Source organism: Dipodomys ordii, unplaced genomic scaffold (assembly GCF_000151885.1).
Source record: "Dipodomys ordii isolate 6190 unplaced genomic scaffold, Dord_2.0 Scaffold137, whole genome shotgun sequence".
NCBI lineage: Eukaryota > Metazoa > Chordata > Mammalia > Rodentia > Heteromyidae > Dipodomys > Dipodomys ordii.
In genome coordinates this window covers 1,048,989-1,071,316 of record NW_012267353.1, presented here as the reverse complement: position 1 = coordinate 1,071,316, position 22,328 = coordinate 1,048,989, and the positions used below count along the sequence as shown (strand labels likewise).

At 36.9% G+C, this 22,328-nt stretch overlaps 1 protein-coding gene across 1 annotated transcript in view; it reads left to right on the top strand.

Moving 5' to 3' along the window:
* Positions 1–14,331, top strand: part of Gkap1 (G kinase anchoring protein 1) — a 51,347-nt gene extending 37,016 nt beyond the window's left edge. The window contains exons 7-11 of the mRNA XM_013031064.1: positions 3,156–3,257; positions 6,727–6,790; positions 9,794–9,864; positions 10,753–10,830; positions 14,009–14,331. Coding sequence (XP_012886518.1) covers positions 3,156–3,257; positions 6,727–6,790; positions 9,794–9,864; positions 10,753–10,830; positions 14,009–14,056 — 363 coding nt within the window. The 3' untranslated portion in view covers positions 14,057–14,331. The remainder of the gene's footprint in view (positions 1–3,155; positions 3,258–6,726; positions 6,791–9,793; positions 9,865–10,752; positions 10,831–14,008) is intronic.
* The last annotated feature ends 7,997 nt before the right edge of the window (positions 14,332–22,328 follow it).

Sequence of the window (22,328 nt, the reverse complement as noted above, 5' to 3'; positions counted from 1 at the left end):
TCAACATGATTCCTTCTAGCTCCATCCATTTCCCTGCAAATGCCATTATTTTGTCATTTCTAATGGCTGCATAATATTCCATTGTGTATAGATACCACAAGTTTTAGTTTAACATGTCAGCTTATGAGTATGATACATATTAATCAGTGTCACCCAAATTATGTTTTTTTTAAAAAAATAAGCATTAGAATCCAAGGATAATTGTAAAAACTAATGTTTTAAGATATTATCTTAATCATTGTCCCACAAAGATATTTTCACTAAATTATGTATGTAGCTTATTCATTGACCAGTACTTACTGAGCATGCATTCTATGTAAAGTTAGGCACAGGTGTTGGGGAAAGAGATTACCTTTTTCTCTTAGGCATTCTAATAGTGGGAATAAAAGGAGATAGACATGACCACTATGTGGATTTTTATTTAGCATAATAAAAGCTTAAAAGGAGATGAGAACAGCTTTAAAAAGAAGTTTTGAATAGTAAAGGTAATAGATCACTTGGTACATGAGATAGATTTTCAATTTTGCATTATATAAACTGAAAAATGGAAAAAGACTGCTTCCTAAGGCAGCTGCAGAAACAGAGGTCCCAAATTATGAAAAGCCTTTTCAGGAAACTGAAAATTTCTGAAACTGTGAAAGTTAAGTAAGTATGGGATAGGACATTTAGTGTAGTAGATCAGATTTAAGTGGTTTTTTTTGTTTTTGGGGTTCTTTTTGGCAGTTATGGGTCTGAACTCTGGGCATGGGTGCTGTTCCTCAGCTCTTCAGCTCAAGGCTAGCACTCTCTACCGCTTGAGCCACAGCTCCACTGCCTGCTTTTTCTGCTTATGTGGTGCTGAGAAATTGAACCCAGGGCCTCATGCATGCAAGGCAAGCACTCTACCACTGAGCCATCTTTCCAGTCCAGTTTATTTATTTATTTTTATTAAACTAAGAAGTTAGAATTTTATCCTAAGAAAGCCAGAACCCACAAGTATTTCAAATCCAGTTGGTGGCCATTTTAAGAATGGAATTTACATTTTTTAAATACTAGGGTTTTTTTTTTTGTAGGTAGACAGACAGACAGACAGACAGACAGACAGATAGATAGATAGATAGATAGATAGATAGATAGATAGATAGATAGATAGATAGATAGATAGATAACAGTAAAAAGCAAGGACAGTGATAACACAAAATTCCCATTAGTGGATGTCCTAGGGGATATGATCTGGGAAAGGTATATGACATGGTGCTGCTAAGGAATTTGTAACAATTTTTTTTTTATTTTTAGAGATTTAATTAAAACAAATTTTGGTCTTTTTTTGTTTATTTTTCAAAATCTGACTCATTCCAGATCCTAACATTTTCAATATTTCTTTCAGAAAATGTTCAAATTCTAATTTTTTTTTTTGGATGAGACCAGGCTTCAAACTCAGTACCTGATGCTTTCGGCTTACAAGCTAGCACTCTGCTAACTGAGCCACACCTCCAACCCCATGCTCAAATTCTTAATCCATATATTGGGTTATTTTATGTATTTTTATATATGCTATATATCTCTATATTTGTATATATAACTTTTACATATGTGAAATTTGCATAAATTAAAAATTGAAGACTTTTGCCATTCAGTGTTACGGAGAAAAAAAATTAAAACCATTTGAAAAATCTTCTACTTTATATCTCCTTTCTCTTTGCATTACATTCCTTTCTTATCTTTTTGTTGTTGTTGTTGTTGGTCATGGGGCCTGAACTCTGGGCCTGGGCACTGTCCCTCAGCTCTTCAGTTCAGCCATAGCACCACTTCTGGCTTTTTCTGCTTATGTGGTGCTGAGGAATTGAACCCAGGGCCTCATGCATGCAAGGCAAGCACTTTACCAGTGAGCCACTTCCCAGCCCCCTCTTGTCTTTTTTTAAATTATTTTTTGCACCCCTTTGTAAAGAAGAAGTCTTTCCAAGGTTAAATCCTTTTAAACTGTGAATTTTATCCAGGAATTAAAAGAAAACCAACCTTCAGTCTACTAATTTTTTTTTTGCGGGGGATGGGGAGGGAATATTAGTGTTTGAACTCAGAACCTTGCACCTGCTGAGCAGGTGCTCTACCAATTGAGTCACACCTTCAGCCCATTAGTTGTTTTTCAAATAAGGTGGCATTCTTTTGCCTGGGCTGCTCACCAACCATGATCATCTGTTTATACTCATACAGCTGTGATTGCAGGTATATATCCTCATACCTGGCATTTTTGTTGAGACGCAAGGGAGGTATTTGCCAACTTTTATCCAGTGTGTTCTCCAACCATCTAGCTAGAATTAATTCTACCATTGTTGACACAGCATTTGGTTTCATTCAGTAGATTACTACCAATACTTAGAAAACAAAACAAAAAAAAGGACAGAAGAAAATGTCAGTATAATTTCATTAAAATTGTTCCTGTGTATATGTCTACCCTGGGTCAAGATAAAAATCATTTCTGAGCCGAGCGCCAGTGGCTCACACCTATAATCCTAGCAACTCAGTAGGTTGAGATCTGAGGATCTCAGTTTAAAGCCAGCCTGGGCAGGAAAGTCCGTGAAACTCTTATCTCCAATAAACCACTAGAAAACCAGAAGTGGCACTGTAGCTCAAGTGGTAGAGCTCTTTCCTTGAGCTGAAGAGCTGAGAGACAGCTCTCAGACCCAGAGTTCAAGCCCCACAACCGAAAAAAAAAAATTCTATCATGAGTTAATATCAAATAAATCTGAAACTTTTAGAATAGTCTCTGTATATACTCCTAGTTAGAGATTTTTGTGTTAGTATTAGTTAAACCAGTTATACTTACCAAAAGTATGACTTGGGGATAACTTTATTTTATTTTTGGTATATGGTGCAAAATAAGGATTTTCAAGATAGACTAATAGCTTGTCATGGAGTAACTTTAATATGTTTATTCTAGGATATAAGTATCATTTCAAAGGCCTGATATGCTAAAGAATATTCTTATAGTTTTAGATTGATCATAAAAACTTTTCACTTTACATAATTAGGTTCATATAATTGAGTCAAAAGAATGTAGTTAAATAGTCTAAGGTTACCTGAGAAATAGTATTTTTCCTCTTAATTTTTTTCACAAAGCAGTCTTGTAAACCAGGATTGAGTAATCTTAGTTCTGAAATTGTTTTTCTTTTTTTCAGGAAGTGGTTCTAAAAGATGGAAGAATTGAAAGACTAAAGTTGGAACTTGAAAGGAAAGATGCTGAAATCCAGAAGCTGAAAACTGTGATCACTCAGTGGGAGGTTTGTATCTATTTACTCTTGAGTGTGTTTGGGGTGCGTGTGTGGGTGCATGTGCATGTGTTTGCCAGTCCTAGGGATTGAACTCAGGAACTGGACTCTACCACTTAAATTACAGCTCCAACTCTGATTAATTGGATATACAAATCAAATGGACTTTCCTGCCCAGGTTGGCTTCAAACCACAAGTCTCGTAGGTCAGCCTCCTGAGTAGCTGGGATTACAGATGTGAACCACCAGTGCCTACCTCCATTTACTGTTCTAAAGAAAATAATTCTTTAAATTTGCACAGCTTTGGTTTTTCTTATTTATAAACATGTTTAATATTCAGCTAATACACATAGTCATTTTGCTGTTTAGAGTTTTTAACTGATTATTTAAAATATGAATGATATTTATTATAAAACATTTAAATGCATGGTTCAGTAGCATTAATTACCTTCCCAGTATTGTGGAATCATCATAGCTATTTTTCTAAGTACTTCATGTAGATAAAATTGCCCAATAGTTTTCTTTTGTCTCTGGCTTATTTTACTTAGCATTCTTTTCAAAACCAATTCATGTTGTAGCATTTATCAGAATTTCAGTCCTGTTTATTACTAAATGATATTCCCTTTCATGTATATACTATGTTTTATTTATTGGTATATGAATATCTAAGTGCCTTCTTTGAATTCTTATGGAATATACTTAAGAATTACATATGATAATTCTGTTTAACTTTTTAAGAAACCTCCAAATTACTTTCCACAACATCCGTACCACTAATGGTCCCACCAGCAGTGCATAAAGGTTCCTGCTAATGCTTGTTACGTATACAATTTTCTGGGAAGGAGGTTATTTGTGTGTGTGTGTGTGTGTGTGTGTGTGTGTGTGTGTGTGTGTGTGTGTACACATATGTGCATGCATGCATGCATGCGTGCACAATAGTCCTTAGGCTTGAAATCTTGAGGGCCTGGTGGTATCCCTGAGCTTTTTTGCTTAAGGCTAGCACTCTAGCACTTGAGCCTTTGTATACTTACGGCTTTATTGGTAATTAATGAGAATCTCACAGACTTTCCTGCCCAGATTGACTTTGAACCTTGAAGTTTAGATCTCAGCTTCCTGCACAGCTAAGATTACAGGTTTGAGTCACCAGCTCCTGTGTGTATACAATTTGTTTAATCATAAATCTTAGTTCTTTGCTTAGGCTTAAAAATCTCCTTAGAGATAACCACATCAGATGTTCTTTTGACTAATAGTGGATCATTCATCACTTATTTATGAAGTGTTTGTAATGTACCAGGTCCTTTTTGGACCCAAAATATGCAAAATTGAAAAAAATCAAGCTTCAAATCTAATGGTTCTTACATTTCCCTTCTTCCTCTACCTTTGCTTTTAAGACTCAGCTTGCTAAAATATTTCCAAACTCTGTATACTCACGTTCCTTAGCCTTTCGTTTCTATTTTCCTTTGTGTTAAGAGGTATGGGGAATGTAAAAATGAGTTTGGGGAAGATAAAAATGTGGGATTTATAATTTTATGATATTTGACAGAATGAAGGGATTTGTTTCTAATATTGAAAACTGGTGAAAATTTCACAAAAAGATAACTTTAGCATGTAGGGAGAAGAGTGTAAAAGGCATAGGAAGGTAACTGTAGGAAGTAGCTGACATTTAGAGAAATGTGAAACCTGTGGAGGATAAGATTGGAAGTATTTGTTGGACTCAGAATTTGAAGGCATTTGGATTTTAGAGGTCGCTTAAAGTCTTCAAAAGCAAAGTGACATGAGAATTTTTTTATGGGATGATAATGTTGTAACTGATGCCTATAGTCAAGGTAGTCCAGTAAAACCATGAATATTAGAGAAAACACATTTTAAATTGAGGAATGATAATTCTCAGAGTCCATTTTGGATATGTTGAATTTGAAATGGTTTTATTAGAGTCATAAATGCTCAGGATACAGTAGATGCACAACTTCTATGCTTTTAACTGTATCAACTTAATTTGCTCTTTTTTTGTATGAAATAAAAAATTATAGCTATATGTGGTGGTATGTACTTCAAAGGCATGAGGAAGGCAAGTTTGAGGCCAATCTGGGCTATAATAGCAAGATCCTGTCTTAGAAAAGCTAGAAAACAAAAGTAGTGTAGTTCTAAATATTCATAATATTTCTATATTCATAGTGAATGTAGTTATAGTTGAGTATATATGTTTTTCTCTCATTTTTTATGTTTCTACCTGACTTGTCTCTCATTTCAAAGCATCTCAGAAGTCTTACTCCATTTGTATTTCCTGTGGTACTTATTTTGGTTCACTGTGTTAACTGCAATAATACTTAGTAAACATAACTGATTTATTATCAGCAATTTCAGGTATAAAATGCTTTTTAGTGAAGCCATCTGTGTAGGACTTAAATTTTCTTTACAAAAAAATTTTGAGGGGGGCTGGGAAGGTGGCTCAGTGGGAGAGCGCTTGCTTTGCATGCATGAGGCCCTGGGTTCGATTCCTCAGCACCACATAAGCAAAAAGAAAAAAGCTAGAAGCGGCACTGTGGCTCAAGTGGTAGAGCGCTAGCCTTGAGCTGAAGAGCTGAGGGACCGCGTCCAGGCCCAGACTTCAGGCCCCATGACTGGACCCCCAAAAAATTTTTTTGAGGGCTAAGTACAATATCTTTACAATAAAAGATATATATTAATAAAAAAATTTAAATGTTGAGGGCTAAGTATGTGACTCAGTGTTAGAACACCTGCCTAGAATGCATAAAGCTCTGTGTTTGATCCCTAGCATCTCAAAACAAAATAAAATGAATCTAGTTACCTATGTACATATCTTAAGTATCTGTTGAATGAACAAAATGACAAGTGCTTTATATTAATATATTTTGTTTAGGCTTTTATTTTTCAATAATATATTAAATATATTTACTGTATTTTTTTTCTTCTGGGACTGGGGTCTGACAAACAGTAATTACAGTAACTAGACTAAACAGGTAAACTGTGCTATAAAATAGTATAAATAAAATAATCACTACAAGTGTCTCAAAAGTTAGATGCAACTAGAATTTAAAGTCCATTTTTTCACTTGCACTAGCAACACTTCTGGTAGCTACATGTTAAACAGTGGCAAATGTAAAATATCAAAAGTGTAGTATATAATTGAACAGCACAGGCTTAGAATTTGTGAGTCATTTTTCTTTTTGTTTTATCTAAATTATTTTGAATTGTATAAGAGCTTTATTTGGCAAAGAAAGAGGAAAACTCTTTAGGTAAATTTAGTGTTACCCTAACATTTCTTCATTTTTAGCCTCTTGTCTTTTTTAATCACCTATGGTATTACCTAGTATTTTGTGAGAGGTTTTGCTTACATTTTCCTCTTTGTTTCAGAAGTAATTTTTTGCCTTTCAGCAAGCCTAGAATTTACATCTCTCTAATTTAAATTAAATCATATCATTTACTTTTGAAAAATGAACATTTTTTTCTTTGACTCCTAGGCAAAGTATAAAGAAGTAAAGGCAAGAAATGCACAATTACTGAAAATGCTTCAGGAAGGTGAAAGTAAGTATTTTGTGTTTTTAGTATTAAAGTGTATCTTACGTAATATCTGAGGATAATTTTTCAAGATATATAACTTATCAGTGCAGCAATAAAAAGGTTTCTCAGAAGCTGAATAGTTGCTGACAACATTATCATTGTAAGTTATTCTCAAAGTACCTTAGCTACATTTACAACTGTTTATGTAAGAGAAACCATTGAAATCTCAACACTTAAAAGTCATCAAACTATATTTAGAGGGAAAAACAGTCCTTTCATTTGCTAAGGATCAGCTTTTCATTGTTGGAGGAGGCAGTTTGATGGCACTGTAGGCTTTTCTTTCTGTTTGGTTTCTTCTCCCTTTCCACTGCTCTTCCTTCTTTTTCTGCTACTATAAACTGTTGGCAAGAAATCCTCAGTAGAAATCCAAAGAAATAATCCAAAAAGTGTTTAGAGATTAATATTAGTAAAGTTGATGATGATGATGAGAGATTCCCAGTTGTATCCCTGAACACATGTATAGTTATACCTTGAAAGTTATGAAGAATTTCCATCCATAACAGCAAACAAAACATGTATCTTTAATATAAGATTTATGCAAAGGAAATACAAAACTACATAGATTAAGATATAAATAGCCAGGCATTGGTGACTCACTCCTACAACCTTAGCTACTCAGGAATGTAAGATCTGATGATCATGGATAAGCTGGCCTGGTCAGGAAACTCTGTGAGACTCTTTATCTCCAATTAAGCACATCCCCCCAACCCCCCCAAAAAATAAAATAAAATCCAGAAGTGGAGCTATAACTCAAGTGGTAGAGCACTGGCTTTGAGTAGAAAAGCTCAGGGATAGCACCAAGTCTCTTGAGTTCAAGCCCCAGGACTGGCACCTAAATAAATTAAATAAATAAATAAATAGATGAATAAATGAGAAAATTTCCTGAATAGATAAAACTAAATAAAATATTGTGCCTTCTTAATAAATGTTAATGAAATTTCAAACCAATGCTTGTAAATACAGGTATAGCCCTAAGAAACAGTGTAACCCACATTGAAAAATAAGAAGGTAGGCCGGGTGCTGGTGGCTCACGCCTGTAATCCTAGCTACTCAGGAGACTAAGATCTGAGGATCTCGGTTCAAAGCCAGCCCGGGCAGGAAAGTCTGTGAGACTCTTATCTCCAATAAACCACTAGAAAACTGGAATGGTGCTGTGGCTCAAGAGGTAGAGCGTTCACCTTGAGCTGAAGAGTGCAGGGACAACGCCCACGCTGAGGGCTCAAGCCCCACGACCGACCAAAAGAAAAAGAAAAGAAAAGAAGGTATCAAAACTTATTTTCAAGTTAGGCACCAGTGGGTCATGCCTGTAATCCTAACTAATCAGGAGGCTAAGAGCTAACAATCATGTTTCAAAGGTAGCCTAGTCAGAAAAGCTGGAAGTGGAGCTGTAGCTCAAGTAGTAGAGCACTAGCCTTGAGCATAAAAGTTCAGGGATTGCGCTCAGGCCCTGAGTTTAAACCTTAGGACTGGCACAGTCACACTCACACAAAAAAGTTATAGTCCTAGCCCTTAAGGCTGGAGAATTGACAAGGCAAGGTCAATTTAGACTATATAATGAGAAACTGTCTCAAAAAAGAAGTCAATTGCCCCATTTGTTAAGAAATGGAAACACTTGGAAAAAATTATATTAAGTGAAGTAAGCCAGGCCCAAAGAAACATAGGTCCCATGGTTTTCCTTATTTTCAATAACTAGTATATGTCTGAGTCAAGCAGAAAAGGTCAGATAAGTTGATGAAATGAACCCTAAGATATGTATTCAAATGTTTTCTTTCTTTCATGCGATTGTTTCTAACACATAAGATGATTTCTTTGTTGCTTTGTATGTCCCTCCCCCATGGTATAAACCCTGCTTTCACTGTATTTGATGTCGGTATAATTTGTGGAGGGGAAGGGAAAAAACAAATCATTTAAATAGGGATATAGGTGGACCCATTGCAACAATGAGGTATACAAGTCATTATGTCAAAAAACGAACTTTACAACTTTGGTGGGGTGGGGGAGGATGGGAAAGGATGGGAAGGGGAAACAAAGGAGAAGGCTACAATGCTTGATAAGAAATTGGACTGGGAAGGTGGCTCAGTGGTGGAGCACTTGCCTTGCATGCATGAGGCCCTGGGTTCGATTCCTCAGCACCACATAAGCAAAAAAGAAAAAAGCCGGAAGTGGCGCTGTGGCTCAAGTGGTAGAGCACTGGCCTTGAGCTGAAGAGCTGAGGGACAGTGCCCAGGCCCAGAGTTCAGGCCCCACGACTGGACCCCCCAAAAAAAGAAATGTACTCATTATCTTGCCCATGTAATTGTAACCCCTCTGTACAGTATTTTCACAATAAAAATTATATATAAAAAGTCAAGGTAGTTAAATATTTTTCCTATGTAAAATTTTATAGTTTTCTATATACTTTTGTCCTACTTAGTATAGATCAAAGCATAATCATTTGTTATATCTGTACAATTAATATTTTAACACTGTGCCTTAAAATGTCTAAGAAAAACTGCTGCAATTGTATGTAGATTAGTGGCAAAGCACTTGCCTACCAAGTGCAGCACACTGAATTTGATTTCCAGTACCAGGAAAAACAAAAACAAAACTTGCGTGATGAAACTGATCTGAGTTTACCCATGAAGCATTAAGAAATACATTCATTAAGGGGCTAAGAAATCATTCTTCTAGAGGCTGGGAAGGTGGCTCAGTGGTAGAGTGCTTGCCTTGCATACATGAGGCCCTGGGTTCTATTCTTCAGCACCACATAAGCAGAAAAAGCCAGAAGTGGTGCTGTGGCTCAAGTGGTAGAGCGCTAGCCATGAGCTGAATAGCTGAGGGACAGTGCCTAGGCCCAGATTTCAGGCCCCACGACCGACCAAAAAAAAAAAAATCATTGTTCTAACTGTATTCCATGTAGACTATAGACTTTAATTGACTGATTATTAAAGTAGTTGAATGACTGAAAAGAAAATATTGTTTTTTCAGTGAAAGATAAGGCAGAAATACTTCTGCAAGTTGATGAATCACAAAGTATCAAGAATGAGCTAACTATACAGGTAAGCTGTAGAGCAAACATGGCTGGTTTAGTCTCAAAGTATTAAATTTCATTTAAAAATATATAACTCCTTAGTACTGCAAGAAAGTGATGGAAATTATACTTTATTACTGTTATAGTAAGTAAAGATTCTTTATTGTAGGGGCTGGGAAAGTGGCTCAGTGGTAGAGCACTTGCCTCGCATGCTCGAGGCCCTGGGTTCAATTCCTCAGCACCACATAAGAAAAAAGCCGGAAGTGGCGCTGTGTCTCAAGTGGTAGAGTGCTGGCCTTGAGGTGAAGTGCTGAGGGATAGCACCCAGGCCCAGAGTTCAGGCCCCATGACCGGACCCCAAAAAAAAAAAAGATTCTTTATTGTGTTAAGGGAGGTAGATAATCCCTGAATATTTTAGTGGACTATGAATACAGAGATAGAAAGGGCAGCTAGGCTGGACGCTGGTGGCTCACATCTGTAATCCTAGGTACTCAGGAGGTTGAGATCTGAAGATCGTGGTTCAAAGCCAGCCCCAGGAGGAAAGTCCATGAGACTATTATCTCCAATGAATCACTCAGAAAACCGGAAGTTTTCTGAGCACTGTGGCTCAGTGGTAGAGTGCTAGCCTTGAGCTGAAGAGCTGAGGGACAGTGCCCAGGCCCAGAGTTCAGCCCCAAAATGGACAAAAAAAAGGCAGCTAGAACTTACCCTGTTCCTAGAATTGATTCATTCTCTTTCACATTTCTATTTTGTCTTCTATTATGACAGTAAGTTTGTATCTAACTTTAATACACATAGCTGTATATAATACCTAATGGAAGATATAATTGTTAAAATTTAATTTATCACTGTTTTTAGAATCACTGTATTTGTCAGAAAGATTAAAGTTATTTTATTCTTAAATGTTTGGTTATAGGTGACTTCACTTCATGCTGCATTAGAACAAGAAAGATCTAAAGTGAAAGTATTACAAGCAGAATTAGCCAAATACCAGGTATGCTGTTGTAATTTTGAAGAGTTTTTATCACAAACCAGTATATTTGGAATAGAAAAATACACTTTCATTTTATCTAAAATTTATTTGCTGTGTTATTTTCTAAAATGCAAATTGCATTTTAGATTGCATACAATTTGCATTTTAGAAAATGTTGAGGTATTGGTTATAAGATAATAATTCAGAAAAGTCCTTGGAACTACATAGATGTAGCACATGTGCCTTTTAATCATATGAGAAGATACACAATGGCATTTATACCATTACAAGTTTTGATTGCTGATTATAGCAATATCTCCTAGCTATCAATATTGTAAATATTGTATTGAGTGATACATTGAAATTGTGTTAAGGTGCTAAACTGTGCTAAACCCAATGATTTTAACAACCATTGGTGACATTTGTATTGGTTACTATTTTGGTGAATGCAAAAGAGTGATTTTTTTGTGTGTGATTTTCTAATTCTGTCATTCAGCATTTACAAGATGGTACTCGGCATTTTTTCGAAACAAGAATAAAGTGCTCTGTTTTAATATGTATATGGGTATATTGCACATATTTATATGTACACATATATATGCCTAAGTCATAAAACAATGGGAATCATAAACTCAATAGCTACTCACTGATCACTGATCGCATAGAGAACATAAAAGTTGTTTAAACTAGCTTTGAAATGGAATCAGTCCCTTTGGGAGATTTTGAAAAGGACTCTTTTATGTTTGTTGTTGAGTTTTTCTTAAGGCTCACTGAAGCCAAGTACCCATGGTTCATGTTTGTAATCTTAACTATTGATAAGACTGAGTTATGAGGATCTCAGTTCAAAGTTAGCCTGCAGACAAATCCATCAGACTCTTATCTCCAATTACCTAGCAAAAAGCTGGAAGTAGAAATAGCTGAAGTGGTAGAGACCATCTCAGAGAGAAAAAAAAAAAAAACAAGCAAAAGTGTGAGGCTCTGAGTTCAAGCTCTACTACCTGCACAGAAAAAAAGGGCTCACTGAGAAGCATAGGTTTGGTATTGAACCATAATAACCATAGTAAACTTAAGCTTGATAAGAACCATAAGTTTCTTCTTACCTTAAATAATTTTTCCTCTGTTTTTATTTCCTTGTTATATAATAGGAAATAAATCATTTTAAAAGTGTCTTTTCATATCTCATGCCCCACAAAATCTGTTCATACTGTTTTATCTCTGAATAAATCTTTGCAGAACTTTTACATAGTCAGGCATGAAGAAAACCTTCTGATACTCAGGAGGTTTTTTGGTTTTGTTCTGATTTTTTTAAGGCTGATGTAGTTTGACTCCAAGAAGGAAAAGCTATAGGACAGAAAACAGTAAAAGAAATGAAGAGATGCTACTATCATGTATGTTAGATATGCCCCTAATTAATGACAACCACTTTAAGAAATGTATTTCTACAGACAGGCAGTTCCCAAAATTAGCTGATTATTATGATCATCTCGGAACTTTTTCAAGTACATGTAATAATCCAATTAAGTAGGGGCAAGACAAAAACCTAGACATCAGAATTTTTTAATTATTGCTGCCTAGCTGGTTCTGATTATTAAGTTTTCAGTTTCATTGTCAACATTTATGAAAATGGGAAATGGGAAATACTTTAAAACCATAATAAGGTAAGTACTTCAAACCATTATTATGGTTAAAATGAGGGGCAGAGTATGTTGTTATAGAAGATTGAATGTTTCTTGTTAGTACCTTTGTCCTTTCCTTATTTCCATAGTTCAAATATTTCAAGTCTAAATCAAAATGAAACAAGGTGTTAAAGTAATATACAGGATTTGGCATGGTAGTTCATGCCTTTAATCATAGCAATATGAGAGGCAGAGGCAGAGATGGAAGAATTATGGTTTGAGGAAAGCTTGGGATGAAAATTATAGATCCTGTCTCAACAAAGAAGTTAGTGCACACCTATAACCCCAGCTATTCAGAGAACAGAGGTAGGAAAATTATGATTCTAGGTCAGTCCCAGAGGAAAAGTTTGAAAATATATCTGAAAAATAAATAAAGTTGTTTTTTTAAGGGTCTGGGGTATAGCTTTAGTGGTAGAGTGATTTATAGAAGTGCAAGGCCTGAGTTAAAACCTTAGTACTACAAAAAAAGAAATGAAAAAAGGACAAAGACAGAAGGGAGGAAAGTAATATGTGTAAAATTATTACTGTCTTTTAAGCTGCGTTCTTTATTCTCATTCAGGTCATAAATGGGGTTTCCTATGTAACAAAATAAATACAGATTTACAAAGGGTGAACAAATGCAGCAATGGTACTCACTAAACACGATGTTGAAAATGAACTATACAACTTATAGGTGGGGACAGGAGGGAAAAATGGAGAGAGTGAGGGAAGAGGTGACATTTTCTTTTTGAAAAAAAAAACTGTACTCATTACCTGACTTAGGTAACTGTAACCCCTCTGTACATCACCTTTAAAATAAAGTAACAGTAAAAAATAAAATATAATAAACTTCCAACCCCCCCAAAAGATACAGATTTATATAGGTCACTGAGCAATATGAAAAGAGTAACTTACTTTTCAGTCTACAAATGAACAAATAAAATTTCTAATTCTTTTTAATATATATAAAAATTGTCAGAACTTGAATTATAAGTTGAACTACCCAGAGGATAATGAACCAAATTTTGTATGTGGTTTATTATTGTATTGATCTAAAGTTCTGCTTTTTAACAACTATGAAAGTCAGACAAACTTTAAGAAATTAGTTATACATGATCTTATTAGTCAAGCCTAAACAAGTTGATAGATAAGTAACTTTTCTACAGAAATTATAAAAAAAATAACCATATGAGGGCTGAGAATGTGGCTTATTAGTAGAGTGCTTGCCTACTATGCATGAAGCCCTGGGTTCAATTCCTCAGTAGCAAATAGGCAGGAAAAAAAAGCCAGAAGTGACACTGTGGCTCAAGGGGTGGAGTGCTAGCCTTGAGCAAAAGAAGCTCCGGGACAGTGCCCAGGCCCTGAGTTCAAGCTTCAGATTTGCCCCTCCCCCAAAAAAATTCCCATATGAAATAACTTAGTGATATGTACATTAAGGAAAAAAACTTGCTTCCTTCTCTACCTCCTTTGGATCTTAGTGTTCTGAACATGACAATGTCCCCCAGATACTACTTTTCTAAATAATTTTCTCTGTTTTTTTACAGGGTGGCAGAAAAGGGAAAAGAAACTCTGAATCTGACCAGTGTAGGTGATTGCATTAGCCTTGACACCAGCCCAAAAGTTAAAACTTTCAGGATTTTGCAAATATGTATATATTTAATGTTGTGCAACTGCTAAACTATGCAGTTTTTGTTGAAGGAACTAAAAGCAAGTAGCTCACTAACAGTCTAATTTTGTGTTCTTTTGGCTTAAAAGTGAAAAGAAGAAATACAGAATTCCAGCAGAACTCATGATTATTGTTTACTATCCATACATACTTCTTACCACTTTAGTTTTTCATCAGTCAATAAATTCATTTACTCTTCCACCGTTTGATTTTTTATTTTGTAAATTATGAAAGTATTATTTTTGCTTATACTTTAGTTAATTGAAATCTTTCAGTTCAAAATCTTATTCAGAACTTTCTGTGTACTAAGTCACACAAGATGGGTGAAATATGGTTGATATCTTCAAGCTTCTTATGCCTAAGGGAAATAGACGGTGAATATGGGTAAAAAAGGAGAAAACTAATTAAGGTATGTGTTAGAGTATGATACTATATAATATATAATATTGAAACAAATTGAGTAAACTTAAGTGAGATAATTTTTAGAGAGGTGTTTGGCTGCTGCTGTTGATGGTGGTGGTGGTGGAAGATTGGTGTGCATTTAATGAGAAGTGTTTCAGGCAGAGGGAATGAAATTGAGATTTGTTTTTAAGTGCAGTCTGGCCTGTGGTTAGTAACATGACATGGTTAGGGGAGTTTGGATGATTGAGGAGGAATGAATGGGAGATTTTTCATTGCTGTAATATATTCCTAGAATAATTTGTTATTTTTAAGACTTTGGGGGATTTTTTAGTACATTCAGTAAAATATATGATTCATTAAAATAAAGGTTTTCTTTGTGTATGATAGCAAAGCAGAACATACAAGTACTAATCTTAAAACTCCAGAGCTAGCATTGTATGAAAGAGTCCACTTGTTGACAGTCTTTGTGATAGTAAAGAGGCCATTAAATTGTCAATTGCTTATATGTCTTTCTATATATAACAACAAGGTTATATAAACCTTGCAAATTATTGTGATTTATTATTTTCTATATTTTTAGTGCTAGGTGCCATGAGGCACAGAGTACATGATGAAATGCTAAAGAAATATTTCACCTAATAATGAGCACATTCAAGGAAAAAGAAGCACAGTATGAAGCAACACAGATAAGCAAAGACTGTGTTGAAGGACTAGAAGGCCTTGGCCTTTAGTTGGTGATGGTCATGGTACTTAAGGATTGAACGCCGGGCCCCCACACATGACAGGTGAATATGCTACCACTGAACTATCTACCCTTGTCCAAGTTGCATTTTGACTGGAGCATATGTTTACAGAAGGCAGTAATGAGGCTGCCAGAAAGATAATTGAGGGCTAACTTTTATCCATCTTAAATTTCAGATTAATCTGTGCATAATTTGATAGGAATGGGAAAAGCATTAAAATTTTACAATCAGAGTTATTCTTTAAGATTTAGTTTAAATCTAAAGTCATAAAAAAGAAATAACCAACCCATTAGGGGTTAGAGGTTATTGCTAGGGTGGTAGAGTGCCAGCCAATGAGCGAAATTGTGATATCCAAGTTTGAGTTATGATCTCAGACAAAAAAAAAAATCAAAGAAAAAGTAATGTAGAAGACAGTATCAAGGAGGATTTTATAAAAGTAAAAATAGGAGTTAAAAGTGATCTGAACTAGAAAATGGCAGTAGAATTCAGAAGATGAAGTAAAGGATATAAGACTCCATGGTAGAATCTAGTAAACTTAAGGGTGACAAAGAAGTGCATCAGAAACAAAAATAAGAAGGCCTTAAGCTGGGCACCAGTGGCTCACACCTGTAGTTCTTGCTACCTATGAGGCTGAGATCTGAGGATATCAGTTCAAAGCCAGCCTAGGCAGGAAAGTCCATGAGACTCTGTATCTCCAATAAACCACCAGAAAACCGGAAGTGATGCTGTGGCTCAAATGGTGGAGCACTTACCTTGAGCTGAAGAGCTGAAGGACAGCATCCAGGCCCACAACTGACAGAAAAAAAAAAAAAGGCTGGAAATGGAAATGTGGCTCAAGTAGTAGAGTTCTAGCCTGTAGTAAAAAAGTACAAGCCTCAAACCTTGAAGAGAATGACAACAGTGGTGCATTAGGTAAAACTAAGCCTGACTAGCCTGGCTGTATATGCCTGTAAACCCAGTATTCATGAGATTGAGACAAGACATTCATACTTTGGGGATCAGCTTGCACTATATAGTGAGTTTCAGACCAGTCTAGGCTCTGTATTGAAACCTGGTCTTCTAAAAAGTCAAGCAATTGATAGGTAAATTGATGGGAATTAATGTTAATGATGTGGACAGAATTGGCTTTTGATATGTTTAAATTAGGTTTTCCTTGCAAAGCATCTAAAAGTAGGAGTGCATCATAGAAGTGTTTTGTTTGGGGCAGTATTGGAATTTGAACTCAGGGTTTTGCTCTGGTAGGCTGGTGTTCTACCACTTTAGGCCACATCCAGTCCATTTTGCTTTCATTAATTTTGAATAAAGTCTTGCTTTTCTCCCAGGCTGGCTAGACTGTAGTCCTCTTACATATGCATCTCCATAGTAGCTAGGATGATAGATATGTACCACTACGTCCAGCTTCTTTTTGGTTGACATGAGATCTTGCAAAGTTTTTGCCCAGACTGACATTTAACTTTGATCATTGCAGTCTCAGCCTCCAGAATACCTACCATTATAGGTATGACCTTGTGTATATTTTAGTCCAAAGTTTTCACTCTAGTGAGCTAGTAAGATAGCATTGTGAATCAAAACGACTAGATAACTGCAAGAAAACTTGTGAAGTTATAATCAACCAGCTTGAGGTCTCCCTTATTTTACTTCCTATTTCAGTTTTAGAATTTAAGTTTTGCCACCATTAACCATGTTAGATATTTCTGGTGGTGGTGATTAAAAATTAACTTTTTATAATCCTATTACAGATAAAATATTTTATAGACATTACTACTTAAGATGATTTTTGCTTCTCATGAATTTAGGAAGAGATTTTTCCTAATCTATTCATTTATCTACTATCTATATTAATGATTTCATCAGCTTATATGGAATTAACTTGAAAAAAAAACTTAGTTGAGATATAACTGACATCCAACTGCATTTGTTAAATTAGAATTAGTAAACATGTTTTTGTGATTTTGAAAATTGTTGAGAGTTGCTGTATGGAACAATTTGAGATCTACTTAGTAGTAAATGTGTAGGCTTGAAAAAAATGCATTGTGCCATTTGGGTTACATTATTCTATATGTATTCAGTTAGATCAAATTTCCTCAAATGGAATTATATCTGATTGTGCATTTGTTTACTTTTGTCAATCTTCTTTGTGAGGTCTGTATATAAAGTAAAATTGTTTTCATCTTTGGTGAAAGATAAATTATATTTTCATGAAGTGGTTGTCAATAGTATGCTTTTTAGTTTAAATGTCTATATCATCCAATATAGCTATAATGGCTTCCTTGAATTTAGTACTTCCATGATATATTTGATACCACCCTTTCATTATTAATCATTCTGTGTCTTTTTGATTCTGTTGTTTTGTTGTGCTGGTCCTGAGGCTTGAACTCAGGGCTCAGATGCTTGTCCTGGAGCGTTTTTGTTCAACGTTAGCACTCTACCACTTGTACCACAGCTCCACTTTGGGCTTTTTTGTGTAGGCTGCCTTCCAGTTATGATCCTTGGATCTCAGCCTCCTGAGTAGCTACAGACATGAGCCACCCTCCTCCCCAGCTGTCCTTATGCTTTTTTAGTATGTCTGTTATAAATAATACATTTTACTTGTTTTAATCCCAATTTGACAACCTTCTATGTTTCTGGTTTTCTCCTTTTCTTTGCATAACTGACTTGAAAATCTCTTGTGTCTGGTCTCAAGTGCTTATAAGAAGTCTTCCAGGGGGCTGGGAAGGTGGCTCAGTGGTAGAGTGCTTGCCTTGCATGCATGAGGCCGTGGGTTCGATTCCTCAGCACCACATAAGCCGAAAAAGCCAGAAGTGGTGCTGTAGCTCAAGTGGCAGAGAGGGAGCCTTGAGCTGAAGAGCTGAGGGACAGCACCCAAGCTCAGAGTTCAGGCCCACGACCAGAAAAAAAAAAAAAATTCTTCCAGGGCTGGGAATATGGCTTAGTGGTAAAGTGCTTGCTTAGCATGCATGAAGCCCTGGGTTCCATTCCTTAGTACCATATAAACAGAAAGAGCCGGAAGTGGCACTGTGGCTCAAGTGGTAGACTGCTAGCCTTGTGCTAAAAAAAGAAGCTCAGGGACAGTGCCCAGGCCTGAGTTCATACCCCAGGACTGGCCAAAAAAAAAAAAAAAAAAAAAAGTCTTCCATCTGATGTGCTGATGAACACCTATTATCTCAGCACCTGGGATGTGGAAGCAGGAAGATTTTCAGTTTGAGGCTAGCCCTGGCCAACTTACAAGACTCTTATCTCAAAAATAAAATTAATTGCAGAAAGGCTAGGGTTGTAGCTCAAGTGGCAGATCACTTGCCCCATAAGCACGGGGTCCTGGGTTCAATCCTTAGTACCAGGGGAGAGGGAGATATTCCAACTCTATAGTTTTTTTTTTCTTTTTAAATAGAGGAATTTCTCCCTAGAAAAGGTAGTACCAAAGCTTACTCTATTTTGCTATGGTGGAGCTTTACCTCCCAACATATAGTACTAAAATTTGACTTCAGAGTCAGGTTCTACCTTTTCAAATAACTGATATAAGGATTTGTCATCAAACCAACTATTGTTGGCAAGAGGTAGGTGGAAATTAGGATTTAAATTATTCAATTCTCTCTCTCTTTCTCTGTCTTCCTCTCTCTCCCTCCCTCCCTCCCTCTCTCCCTAGTCCTAAGACTTGAACTCTGGGCCTGGGCGCTGTTCCTTAGTTCCTTTTGCTCAAGGCTAGCACTCTACCACTTGAGCCACAGCACCACTTTCAGCTTTTTCTGTGATTTAATTGGAGATGTGAGTCCCACAGACTTTTACTTCCTGGGCTGACTTTGAACCACAATCCTCACTCATAGTTCAGCATCCTGAGCAGCTAGGATTACAGGTGTGAGCCACTGGCGCCTGAAAGTTCAATAACTTTAATCTTATCAAACAACATTTTTGTCTTAGTTGTCTAATGTAGTACCATGTATACAAGAAATACTCTCTATATAAAAGCATCCCTTTTAGTTTGTAGAAAGTATAATACTAGTCATGCTGCTGGCTAGTTGTGTGTTGCTATAACATATCTGAGGCTAGGAATGAAAAAGAAGTTTATTACACATTCTGGAGATTGAACAGCATAGCACCAATGTCTTCCCTGGCTGTATCATATGGTACTTCAGGGGAGATACCAAACTCACAAAGCTCCACTTTCTCTGGACTAGAAAAGTATTAATCCCTCTTAAAAGACCTAATCTTCTCCCAGGAGGCCCCAGGTCTAAAAAGGTACCATCACCTCTCAACATCACCACACTGGAGACCCAACTCCCAAGTTTATGAACACTCAAAACTATGTCCAAACCATAGCACTGACATTTAAACTTATTTAATAGCAAAGTGTTTTGCCAGTATTTTGGGTCAGAATAACTAGTTCTTCCTTCTTATTTCTAAACATAATAAAATTTTATGTGGATGGTCCATTTGTGGCTTGAACTCATGGACTTTACTTCCCAGGCTGGCTTTGAACTGTGATTCTCAAATCTCAGACTCCTGAGTACCTAAAATTACAGACACGATCCACTGGCAGCCAGCTGTGTGGATGATTTTTTAAACTGTTGAAAGCATTGGGATAAAAAACAGGAAAAGGGAGTTTACAGACTCCAAAAACAATGTATATATACTTAAATAAAATATTTTAACTGATCCTTTCTCTTTAATTGGGTGTGAATTCTTTGACATTTCTTGTACCAGAAATGGAGAGGGCTAGAGGCATGGTTCAAATAGTGGAGCACCTGCCTATCTGGCAAGAAAGGAGGGAGGGAGGGAGAGAAAAAGGAAGGGATGAAAGAAAGAACATTTTGTTACTTTTTTTGTGAATGTGGGTGGCTCTTGCCATTTTGGCCAATAGGATAGGGCAAGAATGATGGAATTTCTAAGCAGCTTCTCCCCCTCTTTCACATTGTAATATTCTCTGGGGGAAGCTATCTGCCAGTGCTAAGTCCTCCGTCCTATAAGAAACTTGTACACATGGCAAGACTACCTATACCTTGGCATCGCTGATAGCCAGCAGCAACTACAGGCCATGAAAATGAACCACTGGATCTCATTCAAGGCACTCATGACCCCAACCTCAGTTGCATTCTCCCTGCAGCTCCATGTGAAATCCCAGATAAGAACTACCCAGCTATGCATCTTAGTTCTTTCAGGATGCTATAACAAAATGCCATGTACTTGACATCTTACAAGCAAGAGAGGTCTTCTACTCACAGCTCTGGAGACTGTCCAAGATTGAGGCAAGAGCAGGCTGACTGTTGTGAGCTTTCTGGTTCATGGATAGCACTTGCAAGTCATATATTCACGTGAAAGAGTCAGGACACAGGTTCTCACTAGATCAGCCAGCCTCAGACTTAGTATGTAGCCCAGACTGGCATCAAAGTCTCAATCATCCATACTCAGCCTCCCAAATTAGCATGTATCACTGGGACCTAATACCATTCATGAGGGTTCCACCTCCCTGGTAATTAGATTTCACAATATGAATTTGGGGGAGGGGTGGAATAAGACCACAGCATTTTAAGCTACTTAATTTTGAAATGTTTTAAACATCCGTAAAGCAAAGCAAAAAAAAAATTTTTTTTTGTCAGTTGTGGGGCTTGAACTCTGGGCCTGGGCACTGTCCCTCAGCTCTTCAGCTCAGGGTGAGCACTCTACCACTTGAGCCACAGCACCACTTCTGGTTTTCTGGTGTTTAATTGGAGATGAGTCTCACAGACTTTCCTGCTCCAGCTGGCTTTGAACGGCGAGCCTCAGATCTTAGCCTCCTGAGTAGCTAGGATTACAGGTGTGAGCCACCAGTACCTGGCTCAAAGCAAAATTTCTTAATTGGAAGAAAAAAATAATGCCAAAATACCATGGAAACCCATGTCAGATGTGGTGACTCATATCTGTAATCCCAGTAAGGAGGATCACAATTTGAGGTCAGCTAGAGTCAAAAGCAAGACTCTATCTCAATAAGTGGACATGGTTGCATCCCGACTATTCAGGAGGTCAGGTTTATATCAGTCTGAGGATGATCTTTCACAAAAAGTGAGCCCTACCTGAAACACCAAGGCAAAAAGGGCTGGAGGTATGGCTCAAGCCACAGTGGAGCACCTGCCTAGCCAGGGCCAGGCCTTTAAATTTCAGTGAGTGACCCCACCAAAACCAACCAAACAAAAACCTGTACAGCCTGCAATATTGGTGTTCGGCACTAGGGGGCGGCAGAAGACAGGAAGGCCCCCAAGGAACCTTAATGAACTCAGAACTTGAGTCAATAGAGGGAAAATATTGGAAACGGAAGAAAAGGGGATTCTTGCTAAGAAATTACATGATGCAGCAGTCGCTTGGAAAGTGGACCTTGTGAAGGTAGATCTGATAGGAAATGTTTTTCAGATGGAACATAGACATTGTTTCTCTACCTAAGGTATAAGAGACTAACAAGTTTTTATGCAGACTTTAAAGGAGTCAGGAATCACTTGGTTCAAAAATAAAACTGTCAGTCTCAGACATTTCCCAGTTGAAAAAGAAAGTTAAGATAAAGATCTCAAGTGGCTATGTTGACTCTCTAAGCTATAAACATTTCTCTCTCAGTTAAGTCAGGACTTCTAAAGATTTAGGGAGGTTTTCTTGGTTTTATTTTTGCAATCTGAGAACTGAACTCAAGACCCTAGTAGCAAATACTCAAAATGTGACCCACACTCTCAGCCCCTTCCTCTGGGTCCACACCCCATTCCATTTTTTTCTTATAGTACTGGGAATTGGGGCCCGAGTCTTGTGTTTCCTGGAAAATGCTCTACCACCTGATTTTTAGTGTTTTCAGATTGGATTTTGTGTTTACTTTGCCTCTGCTTTGGAGTAGCTAGTTTTACAGGTGAGTGCCCACCTTCAAAGGATCTTAAGGGTAGTACGCTTCCTGTACAGCCAAGTTAGAGAAAGGCCCATCTCAGAAACAGGTGTTGGATATAGCTTTTGTATGATAAAGCTGATAGGAATTGTAATCCTAGCTACTCAGGAGGCTGAGATGTGAGTATCACGATTCAAAGCCAACCCAGGCAGCAAAGTCCCTGA